Consider the following 12,530-nt stretch of genomic DNA (forward strand, 5'->3'; position numbering starts at 1 on the left):
TATCAGTTTCCTGTAACTGTGTGACCTAAGGCAGAGGAATTTAAAAAAGGTGTGTCATTGTAGCCAGCACCCTGAAAGTATAGTACTCCCTTAGGTATGGAATTCCAAACCCCATTGTTTGAGCCTATAAAACCCACTTAAATGCATGTTTAAAAAACAGTTTTTAAAAAACGTTCTCCTCACTGTCACTCTCCCCACCATCCAACCTCAGGCTACCACGAAAACGGAGTAGTAAAAGCAGAAAACGGTACCTCTCCACGGACCAAGAAGCTCAAGTCTCCATAGAGCCAAAGCACAGCCTGCAAGAGATGTTTGAGGAGAAGATGGAGAATGCAAGTTCAAGGATTCCAGGAATAAGAGGCACCTTCCTCCCTTCTGTCCTTACAAAGTCCCACCTCAAATGGCTTGAACACAAGTAATGAAAAGATCTCATTCTCTCTCCAGACAGTTTGCAATAACCAAAAAGCCCTCTTCCTTCACAGGGGGGCTTAGGAACGCCAAACATTTTCCTCACCCAGTGTATTGCCTTATTATGCATTTTTTCCTCTATCCTTCTTTGTGTTTCTGCTTGTTTTCCTGCACCCAGAAATGTTTTACTAGTGAGTTTTCCTCTGAAGTCTATTCCCAACTTATTGTCATCCCCGCCCTACATTCTCATTGCATCTAGTAATGCTTTGGGTTGGAGAGATGGCAGCTCTAGGACATTAGGTGTTTTGTTGCCATGGGAATAGAACTTTGGCTAGTATATAGAGCTTTGGACCCCCTTGCACTCTCACAAAGATAGGCTTTGTCAGAAATGCAGTTTGAGTCATGATCAAGGAGTAAATCTCAGTGGGGTCCTTCCCTATCTAATTTTTTTATACTATTACACATCCAGTAAGCTTAGTGAAATGTTTAGGATGTGTCATATCTTCACAGTAATAGAAGGATGCACAAACAGAACTTCGTATAAATGTTTTGTTCTAAGCCCAGTCTCAGAGGTTGACATTTTAACTTGTGGCTCTGGTTACATTTGGAGAGCTGGACAGATGCAAGCCTCCTCTTTCCTGTGCTTCATAAAGTAGAATTTACTGTTGTCTTAGAAATAACTGAATTTTCCTAAAACCCAGCATATAGACTTGCTGGCCTGATAGCTTGATATCTGTATGACATGCTTTCTGTCTCCACTGGCCAAGAGAGACTCTCTCAACCTACAGTGCCTTAGTGAAGGGAGAAGCTTCACCACTCACTCAGATGGCAGCTCAGGCCATAGATACTTCTATGGTAGCCTGTGACTTCTTTACTTAAGAAGCAGGCAGTTTCTTTATATTTTTACGTGTTTTTTTCCTATGTAACAGGTTTCCTTAATGAAGTACTGATGTAATCTTCATGCCTGGGTCTATCATGTTTAAGTTGTCCATCCAACCAGCCATAGGATAAAAATACTGTTTGCTTGTGCAGTGCAGTCCTTTGCATATTCAGAAATAAGACCTGCTACGTTCAGTGGGGCTTACTTCTAGTAATTGTGTTCAGGACTGCAATGTTTGTCTTTCATTTTTCCAGGCATCCCTTTTCAGAAGTTTTATCCAAGGAGATTTCAATCCGTTTCCGTTCTGGCCACTGCTCGTAGCTCTTGTGAATGTTATTCTTTCCTTGCCTTGAAGGCTACATGGGTTGCTTCCATGCAGAATGCTGGGCAGTCCAGTTCCTGAGTCCTTAATATGTAGATGAGTTATGAATGTGGGGAGATGAAAGCTGTGTAGGAAAGAATTGCTTTCTACTCGGTCAGTCACCTACTCCTGAAGGTGGTGGATGGTATTGTGTAAAACCTACCTCAGAGGCCACCCTTTTCTAATTACTACAATCCTGTTGTTTTGGAAGCAAAACTGGCAGCAACAGGGTATTTGGAGAGAGGAAATTGGTCCTTCACTGAAAAATAACTTATGAGTTCTTTGTACTGCTAGACCATTTGTTGTTTTCAGGAAATGGTATCCTTTGTAACTGAGCTTGCCTCATTCAGTAGGGTTATTTTGAATACTAAGATTTGCTTTAAGTCCCAGTGAAACTGCATCACCTTACAATTTTTTTCACAATCGAAGCCTTCTGCATTGTAGAGCTTCATTTAATACAAAGGAGGAACTGAGGCTTCTGTTGTCCTTTGCCATAATTGGCGATAGATACTTCCATGTGGCATTCAGTACTGCATACTTGGTCATATCAGCATTTCCTCCTGGGTGATAAACGGCGAGGATGTTTCTTTTAGAACATGTCCACAGAACACGTGGGAACAGGGATAGCAGATAGCCACTGCACTGCTTCATACTGGGCCAGTTTGCATAATAATCGCAGCCCACTGTGGCTTATTTAAGCCATAGTGGCTTGTGGAACGTGCTGGTGGCCATTTTGAATCTTCAACCCCCAGCAGAGGGTTGCCATGGTTTGTCATGTCCTCCAAACCTGGATGGCAGGGGTTGTTTGAGGGTTAAACAACCCTCAAATATCCCATGGTCTGTTGTAGGGTTAGTTGAGGGTTGTTTATCTCTCAAACAACCCCTGCTGTCCAGATGACAAAACAAACCATGGCAACCCCCACCAGGGGTTGAAGATTCAAAGGGCCGGCAGCACACGCCACAACCCACCATGAACCCGGTCACTGAGTGCGTTCCTCTTCCACTCTAGTGAAAATTAGGATTGAGACTGAATCAAGGAACCCAGGTGAGCAAATACCTGGCATTTTAATCGCTTTCCAAAATTGGAATGTTTTATAGTGAATGGTGTAGGTTTCAGTTTGTATTTTTGTGCAGGCTTTAAAAAAATTCTCTATAATGTCCCTAAAACAGATGTGCACACCATGTGATCCTTCAAGCCGAATGCACTGCATCAGCCATGTGATGCATACCATCAGGGACTCTCTCATTTGCCTGGATTTGCCCGCCTGGGGCAGCAAAACAGAGGGGTTGCCATAGCTCTGGCAGACCACAATGCATGTCTGCATTCTGCTTGGTGAGTCACTTGTACAGTCCCGCCCTGAAGCCTTTATTAGTGTTGCCTAGTATGAGGAAGTGACCAAGACTCTCTAAGGGCACAATCCTATGCATGTTTAGACAGAGAAAAGGCCTACAACTCCCAGCATGCCCCCAGCCAGCCTTTCTCTGTCTAAACATGCATAGGATTGCACCCTTAGATGCTTACAGCATTTGAAGTGCTGTAGCGTCGTGTGTATGTCTTCTCTCATTCTCTTACTGTGCACTGTAGTGTTGATTGGCACTACTTGAGAGCATACATGGAGGAGCTGGCAATTGTCCTTCCCTCCAGAAACTGGGGATGTCCAGATTAGGGATATTCTGAGCTCAAGCCAACTGTACCACATTGTGCCTGTCCCTCCATAGCTTTTGTTGAGTCCTAAATATACCTCATCTGTATAATTTTTAAAAAGGAGTGAAGGACTAAGCAGGGTAGACTTTGGTGCTATGTAGGTCAGGTCAGGTGGGTCAGACCAGCATGACATAGCTGTGAAACAGCTCCCTGTTGGTTAAGCCTAATGGAAACCAGACCTGCCTTCCTTCTGCCCACCTTCTTCCTACAAATGATGGGCCATGTTCCAAAGAGAGAGACCACTCTTCTAAGTTGGGACCTTGCCTCACTTCGTTTAGGCCCCCTGAGCTGCTGTGAGTGAACCAACTTTACCAAATAGAGCTTCCTTGATTTTGTAGCAACCTGTCGTCAATCTTCTGTCTTCCAAGGCTGCTCAGAGGATCACATTGAAAAGCCACAGAAAATTGCCTTCACCCAGCCCAATTTGCTCAACTTTCTTTCCTCCTTCAGACTTATCAAGCCACAGTGTAGCATATTACAGTTCGTGCAAGTGCCTTACATTGCAACATGGCCTTTTGTACCTTTTTATCGTTCATACGCATCTTTCTCTATATATATGTATTGGTGTATTTCACATATATACACTAGTTTAGCTATTCCTAAAAGGGACAACTTTTGCTGAACACATTGCCTCGATTTCTATGCCTTTTTTGACTGTACGTAGGTGTTCCTTGATAAGCATAACTCCTCACTGGAACAATTCTAGATACAAGCATCTCTGTTGTAATATAGCACAAGCTGCAATACCACAGACAGTTTTTCTTGGTTCCGTGGCAGGCTAGATTCCATTATCTGCTTTTAACTCCAGATAACTCACTCTCTTTCTGAAATGTTATGCAAACAAAGCTGCAAGGAGTCATATTCCTGTTTTGTTCTTGAGGTCTTTTTGAGATAATTGAGGATAAAACTAAATGTTATGTGTAGTTCTGTGATTCTTCTTTTGGTCTTTTAAAAAACTCTATACACTCGCTGAGGCTGCAGCTTGAAGCAGAAGGGGTGTGTGTGTGTGTGTAGAGCGGGGGGCTGTTCACACAACATGACAGTCAACTGTGGGTTATTTAACCTATGGTGAGTCTGGGCCACATGTGGTTGCCATTTTGAATATGCAAACCCCACTTGGGGTTGTGATGTCATGGGAACCCAGTGAGCGGGGGTTATGCGAGGGTTGTTTAACCCTCACATAACCCATGCTCACTGGTTTGCACAATATGACAACTCCTAAGTGGGGGTTGGATATGCAAAGTGGTGCCGTGTGTGCTGTAACTTGTTGTGGGTTCAATAACCCACGATGAACTGCGGCAGGTCGTCTGAACCCAGTTGTTGTGTGTATGGGTTCTCCTTAACCCTTTCACGTGATGCTACTTTTCTGCTGAAAATCCCCCCCCCAACACACACACCTGCTTTCACCTTCAAAAGGGGAAAAGATGTATTACAGTGGAACTGAAATCAACTTGGGAAAGAGCATTACAGAGACCCTTCCCAACTCTTGTCCCCCACACTAATGGTCTGCTTCGAGTTACAGCCTCAGCAATCACAGAGTCTGTGCATGTACTCCTCCCAAAAAGCACCACAGAACTGCACATAACATGTGTTTCTATCTTGAGGGGTACCTCATGCGTGGGAGGGGGAAACAAGTGTAGCCTTGCTCCCACAGAAACAGAAGCAGCTATTTATAAATTGAGCTTTCAGTTCCTGATTCAGTGTTATACCACCATTGCCCTACACTTTGCCTCCTGGGTTGGCCAATAAAAAGGCTCATCTATATTTATGGTCTCATCCTGGGAGGAAGAAATGGGGATTATGGTTTATCTCTAATGTGATCAAGTTTCTGTGATTTTGTGAGGTGTGTGTGTTACCTCTGAAGTTCACCCATGTTCCTCCTTTTCCTGCCTCACATGTTGTGGACTGGGGCGGGGGGACCTCATAGTGCTTTTCCTGCCTGTCTTGTCCTAGGTGAATCAGAAGATATGTAGCATAATTCTGAGATCTAACTATAAACTGTCCAAAGTTCAATAAATAGATTTTTTGCACACCAGGGCATTAAAATGTGTATTCTTGAAAATAGCTTAGGTTTTTTTAAAAAAAGAACCCATCTGGTAAAGCACGTTATGAAAACAGAATTCCCTTTAACTGTTCTGCCCAAATGTATTTAGTGTCTGCTTTGAGGGCAGGATGTAGAACTAATTATGGAAGTTGCAGAGAGTTTGTTTTCAGCCTGGATGGAATTAAGACTCTATTCTGTTTCCAATGCTATTGGTGGAAACCAGTTCCTCTGCACCTGATTTTGTGTCTTCCAGAACAGCTTTCGTTATCCTGAATGCACAGCTACAGCAGGATCATTGCTAAGGGCTTTGTTTTTTGGTCTTCATTGAGAAACTATATTTTCTTATAACTGTTCTCCAAGTGAGTGCATGGGCAGGGTACAACAAATGATGATGTTGAGTGTGTACATGGTTGGGTTGTTTCCCAAATAATATTTCCAATTATGGACCAAATTTAAATCAAGAACCTGAGCTAAATGCCCGCTCTTCCATATTTAAGTTTTATCTTGATGGTTCCTGGCAGGAGGGGAGGGGAAGGGAACAACTTTTTTCGGGATTTTATTCTCAGTTGTTGTATTCCCCACCACCCCCTGCCATTGAAAAAATACAAATTGTATATGGATGTTTGTTATTGAACAGCTTTTATAAAAGCTATCTGTGATACAATATTTTCGGAAATAAAAAGGCATAGAATTATCAAAAGTGCTACTACAAGAACTTGTGCTTTCATTCATTATTAACATGTATGGGCCAAACATCCATCTCAGTTTGGTAAGTTTGTGCCTATGAAGCTGTAGATTTTAATCCCCAATTTGTCTGGCTGAAGTAAAGTAGAGATGTACAACCTTTTGGGAAAGGCTATAGAATATAGAAAGAAGGTTCCCGGTTCAGTCCCTGCTCTCTCCCAGCTTCCTTCCTGAGATCTTTTTAACTAGAAAGCGAGACTGTGGGTGTTTCCATGCTATTGGCTTCACTTTGTGTGCAACTTTGTTGCAATGTCGCATCTTCTCCTTTTCCGGTTGCCACAGCCCTTAAAGTCTCGGCTAATCATCGCTGTAGCCTGGGGCGCTGTGCTGTTTCCACTGAGCATTAATCAAATTATTTTCTTCATGGCTGGGTAGAGTCTGAGTGGAGTCTGGGTTGGGTCTGATACCTCATCAGTGTTCCCGCCTCCTCAGCCATGTTTCCAGGACAACGGAAGGAGAAGCCAATGGAGGAGGATTTTTAAAAAAGGAATCAGCTTTGCTGTGAAGAGAGGCTCCCCCCCCTTTCTCCTTTCCCCCGAAAGTCCAGATGCACCTGCATTTCAGGAGCAAGTCTCATTGAGCACAATGGGAGTTACTTCTGAGTAGACACACACATGCTTGTGCTGGGAAAGCAGGGGGGGAGAACACAAAGAGGGAAACTAGCCCCCATTTTAACCCAGAGGACCTCATTGACCCTAATGGGAGTTACTTCTGACAAGACAGTAATGGCTTTGTAGAGCAAAACCAGCCCCCATTTTAACGCACAGGATCTCTAAATGGAAGCTTTGAATGAGTTACTCCTAAGGCAATGGACCGAAGCCTCGAGATCAAGCTTAATCGCATTTAAGGAATTGGGCTTGGATATGTGACATTTCAGTTGAGGGGCCTCTGTTATTTCTGTGGTCATTCAGAGGGCAAGCCTCGTTCAGCACAATGGGAGAAAACACCCCTTGACTGGGGTCATGGGCTGTGTTCTAGTGCTTATTGTCAATGATGTTTTAAAAGTCGGCCCCTCGGCATTCTGCTCCAAAACGGCGATGAAACTTCTGGGAAACTAGGAGGGGAAGGGTTGGGGCACTGAGGTCAGAGCGACACCCCACAAAGGCTGGGCTACATGCCCCATGGGCAGGACTACGATACCAAATCCAGTGCAGTTGTGGAAACAGTTCAGTAATGGAGCCATAGTAAGCTGGAAAAATCGGACTATAAGCAGTCTCAGAGGAAGCGGTTGTTCAGCGATAAAATTCGGGGCTGGTGCTGAATGGCCACGACATCATGGAAACACAGAGACCTCACTGCGCAGCCAGGTTGAAGTAAAGTGCTGGTGGGAACACAGCTTGTGAGAGCTGCTGCCAGCATAGACATAACCTGCTGCCAGGTTAAATGAACAGGCACACTATGTAAGGCAGCCTCATAGGGCCACTAGCTTGACAAGCTATATAGTCTACAAACAAGACTGATCTGAGGAGCTTTGAAGCTTGTCTGGATCGCATAGAGCCTCACTCACTCATGAAGCTCACTGGGCCTAATCTACCTCATAGAGCTGTCAATGAAGATAAAATGGCGGCCGAGGGGTGGCATTTACACTATCTTGTACTCCTTTGAGGAAGAGCAGGATATTAAATAAATGGTGCTGCTTTTAAAGTACTTAAAACATGGTACAGTAGAACTAGCACTATGAAGGTCCATTTGAGACTTCTAGGAGCACTCCTGTGCATTAAAAATGTATCAAGGCTCCTAGGTTAACAGGTAACATGTCGTACTCCTAGAGTAACATTAGGGAGTGGCGCTATTGTTTGTGCTGGAATCTTGCCTGTAGCTCGGCCATACGCCTTGCTTGGGTGCATAGTCTTCTCCTCCCACTCCACCCAATGTAATGGACTATTCATGCCAGTACAAGAATGTGTTGCTGTACAGCAGGCTGCAGCAGCTCTGCAGCATACAGTTTAAAGCAGGGTTCAGGACTTCAACTCCCAGCAGCCCCTTCCAGCATGGCCAATGGTCAGGAATGCTGGGAGTTGAAGTCCAAAACATCTGGAAATCTAGTTTCTGCCCGCCCCTGGTTTACAGAGCTTGGCCTAGCCCAAGCAGAGTGCTTGCATTTAAACTTGTGTGGCCAATTGTAGCTTAGGCAATCTAAAAAGGGAGTCGTGATCAGTGACATGGTCTCTTGTGAAAAGCTCTGAAAGAAAAAGGGTTGCACAGCTTTCCACATTTAGGTTGCACTCCATTTAGGGCGGACTTACCATTTGGGAGAAGTGCCTTCTCAGAAAATGTTGGGTGTTCACTCACAATGAGTATACAGTAGTAAAGTCATGTCTGCTTCCATGGTGAGCCCAAGACATTTTGCTGTCTGAGGTGGAGCAGCAAACGGTGCCCATCCCCGTCCCTGAGTCAACGTGCATAGCCATAGTACCCAAGGCCAAGCCAGTTACTTACCACCTGGGGCAGAAAATCACAAATTGTAAAAATAGAATAAATTATTTGCTGCCTTTTTATACCCCAAATTAGGAACCAGAAGCTGCCATCACACTCTGCCTCCAGCCATGTGACAGACTGCTTCTGTCAAACCATCTGAAAAATTATTAAGTGAGCTTGGGGGAGCAGAGGAGGGAAGGAGAAAAGAACAAGTGCTCAGGAATCGGCTCATTTTAATACACATTGATCTAGAGGAGAAAAGCCTGGCTTCTTCTTAGACCTTTTGTAGCCATCAGCACTGGAAAGCTCTGAGAAAGCTGGGATAGCTTATCTGGTTTTCCCCTTGAGAACACAAGCTGATAAGCTGGAACAGAAAAAGCGAAAGAAGCCACACTGAGAAGCAGAAAACACTGTCATTTCATTAGGGAAAAAACGTTGGCAAGATATCATTTTACACAAACAAGCATGGCTACTCACTCCACAGTTGTGAGGACCAGACTGAGAAAGAGAAACAGCAGACAAACTACTACTTCCTTTCTATGAGTGGCTTTCTACAAATTGATACATTGGAAACAGTATTCAAGACCGTTTCTTGTTTATTCACACTGCAATGGTACAGTTGAATTTTATAGAGCTTTTTGATAAAGGGTGTTGCTTCACATTGGGTTGCAGAAGTGGTCTGGGTTGGAGAATATTGCTGATCTATTTTCCAAACAAGAACACTCCCTTCTGGCTTTATGCTAAATAATACAATTGTACAGCTCATTTAGGGTTGATTTTGCATGTTACAAGAAACAGCTATAGGCCAGAGTTTGAGAACCACTGGGTTAAAAGAGGTGACCAATATATACAAATGTCTTAGCCAACTGTCTCCAAGAAAAGAATTCCTTTCAACCCCAAGAGTTACACCCTTGTTCAGTGAACGAAAATCATTCTAGGTCAGTTAAACCCTTTTTATAGGGTTCAGTGCATTGAAAGAAATATAAGAATCCCTTTGTGGTAGGAGAATCAGTAGCTCAACACTTGTTTTATGTTTAGATAGCAACTCCTCAATGTCAATGGTGACTTCTGCTATAACATTTAGGCTGCAATCCTATGCATGCTTACTTGGGAGTAAGTCCCACTGAATTCAGTGAGGCTTATTTCAGCGTAGACATGCATAGGTTCACACTGTTATAGTATCACAGAAGGAGACAGCAACAAACCAGCATTTAAAAACACTGCTAAAGCCATCTGTTGAACTAAACATCCTAAAAACCCAGCTGAGTTTTTTTTAAAGAAGTCTTCACCTGGTGCCAAAAGATAAAAGATGGTTCTAGGCAAGCTTCCCTGGGAAGCAAATTCCAAGCATGGGTGCTATATGAGAAAAAGCCCTATCCTGGGCTATTCCCACCCCCCCACACACACACCTATTTAGAAATATTGATTTATGTAATCATCCAGTTAATGAGGAAAGAAAAGCATTATACATAGGAAAATATTTTTGTCCACTGAAACACTGGCATTTCTGCTGCCAAAAAATGTCACTCAAAGCTACAGTAGGGAAACAGCTGAGACTATTCCTCCACTCTTCCAGCCACAGGAGTCTAGATTCCATTTCTGTGCTGAAACGAGGCAGAAAAGAACAGGGGCTGTCTCTCAGATCAGCACAAAAATGAGCTGGCAGGACCTCCTGTGGGTCCATTTTGCATTGTCAAGTAGGGTGTCAACTGGTTGTCCACTGGATCCTTGCATCATTGTTAAGCAGCTGCACTAAAGCCACACTTCCCTTTCAAGGAGGGCCACAGTTCAGCCCAGTCTTGCACTGCTGGAAGAAGAGGGCCTCTTTTTCTACCTTTCCTCCAGCCCATACCTGGCAGTGGCAACAGGATGCTTCTTTTTGCCAGGATGCATGAGATTGAAGGAGGATCTGGAGTTCAGCTCTATTTGAAGCCTCTTTCTGGATAAGCACTCAAATCATGCTCCAAGTGCATTTTATACAACAAAATAGGGCACCAGGTGTACAGAACCCAAAATTGGCAATTCTAATGAAGCACATAACTGGAGTGTGCATTGTAGCCATATTCCTGGAAGTAAGGTTTCAGCTGCATCACTACAATCTGCATGTAATAGATCGAGTATCGGAAGAAGGAATGGCTTTGCTGATGTGCTATTTGTCACTTTTTAAATGGGCAACAACGGTGTTCTCAAGCTGCAGGACTTGTATGGCAGAAAAGTACATGCTCTGAGCAATGTGTGCGCACTCATGTAGTGGCTAGGCAGCAGAGGAGGACACAAACTTCAAATTAATAAAAAAACTTTCTAAAAAGCTTTAATGTCACAGCACGTTTAAGCAATTAATGGAATGAGAGTGAAAAGAGGAAATTGTGTCGCTCATCACCAATTATGTCAAACTTGACCCAGTTGGAGACTGTGACAGTAAAGCAACCACACTGCACACAGCAAGTAGAATTGTACTATTGGAGGGAATTTTTACAAATTCTTTAGTAAAGAAAAAGTCCGATATCTCACATCAAAAGTGGTGCATGGCAAAAAAAAAAAAAGAAGAAAAAAGTCCAGATTGTGCAAAATGTCAGAAACAAAAATATGCTTTTAACATTGTTGTTGTTGTTGTTCAGTCATTAAGTCGTGTCCAACTCTTCGTGACCCCATGGACCATAGCACGCCAGGCCTTCCTGTCCTGCGCTCTCTCCTGGAATGTGCTCAAGTTCGTATTCATTGCATCGGTGATGCTATCTAGCCATCTCATCCTCTGCCGTCCCCTTCTGCTTTTGCCTTCAATCCTTCCCAGCATCAGGGTCTTTTCCAGAGAGTTTTCTCTTCGCATTTGGTGGCCAAAATATTTGAGCTTCAGCTTCAGTATCTGTCCTTCCAATGAGCACTCAGGGTTGATTTCCTTTAGGACTGACTGATTTGACCTCCTTGCAGTCCAGGGGACTTGTAAGAGTCTTCTCCAGCACCACAGTTCGAAAGCATCGATTCTTCGGCGCTCAGCCTTCCTTATACTCTCACAGCCATACGTTACTACTGGGAAAACCATAGCTTTGATTATACAAACCTTTGTCGGCAAGGTGATGTCTCTGCTTCTTACTATGCTGTCTAGGTTTGCCATAGCTTTCCTCCCAAGGAGCAAGCGTCTTTTAATGTCATGGCTACAGTCACCGTCTGCTGTGATCTTGGAGCCCAAGAAAATAAAATCTGTCACTGCTTCTATTTCTTCCCCTTCTATATGCCAGGAAGTGATGGGGCCAGATGCCATGATCTTCGTTTTTTTAATGTTGAGTTTCAGACCAGCTTTTGCACTCTCCTCTTTCACCTTCAACAAGAGGCTCTTTAGATCCTCTTCGCTTTCTGCCATTAGGGTGGTATCGTCTGCGTATCTGAGGTTGTTGATAATTCTCCCGGCAATCTTAATTCCGACCTGTGATTCATCCAACGTGGCGTTTCTCATGATGTACTCTGCATATAAGTTAAATAAGCAGGACGACAATATGCAGCCTTGTTGTACTCCTTTCCCAATTTTGAACCAATCGGTTGTTCCATGTCTGGTTCTTACTGTTGCTTCTTGGCCCTCGTACAGGTTTCTCAGGAGACAGGTAAGGTGGTCTGGTACTCCCATCTCTTTCAGAATTTGCCACAGTTTGTTGTGATCCACACAATCAAAGGCTTTAGCGTAGTCAATGAAGCAGAAATAGACGTTTTTCTGGAATTCTCTTGCTTTCTCCATGATCCAGCGAATGTTGGCGATTTGATCTCTAGTTCCTCTGCCTCTTCGAAACCCAGCTTGTACTTCCGATAGTTCTCGGTTCACATACTGCTGAAGCCTAGCTCGTAGGATTTTGAGCATCACCTTGCTGGCATGTGAAATGAGCGCAATTGTATGGTAGTTTGAACACTCTTTGGCATTGCCCTTCTTTGGAATTGGAATGTAAACTGACCTTTTCCAGTCTTGTGGCCACTGTTGAATGTT

At 43.7% G+C, this 12,530-nt stretch overlaps 2 protein-coding genes across 2 annotated transcripts in view; one reads left to right on the plus strand and one right to left on the minus strand.

Annotated features, from left to right (window-relative positions):
- The window catches only part of TRAM2 (translocation associated membrane protein 2), a 67,961-nt gene extending 65,838 nt beyond the window's left edge, over positions 1-2,123 (plus strand). Inside the window, exon 11 of the mRNA XM_084822662.1 lies at positions 212-2,123. Coding sequence (XP_084678788.1) covers positions 212-285 — 74 coding nt within the window. The 3' untranslated portion in view covers positions 286-2,123. The remainder of the gene's footprint in view (positions 1-211) is intronic.
- Positions 2,124-6,029: 3,906 nt separating this feature from the next.
- EFHC1 (EF-hand domain containing 1) overlaps positions 6,030-12,530 on the minus strand; it is a 29,415-nt gene continuing 22,914 nt past the window's right edge. Inside the window, exon 11 of the mRNA XM_084822618.1 lies at positions 6,030-8,924. Within this exon, the coding sequence (XP_084678744.1) occupies positions 8,853-8,924 (72 nt within the window). The 3' untranslated portion in view covers positions 6,030-8,852. The remainder of the gene's footprint in view (positions 8,925-12,530) is intronic.

This window comes from Heloderma suspectum, chromosome 1 (genome assembly GCF_057233095.1).
Source record: "Heloderma suspectum isolate Gila_16-S chromosome 1, 16-S_ref, whole genome shotgun sequence".
Taxonomy (NCBI): domain Eukaryota; kingdom Metazoa; phylum Chordata; class Lepidosauria; order Squamata; family Helodermatidae; genus Heloderma; species Heloderma suspectum.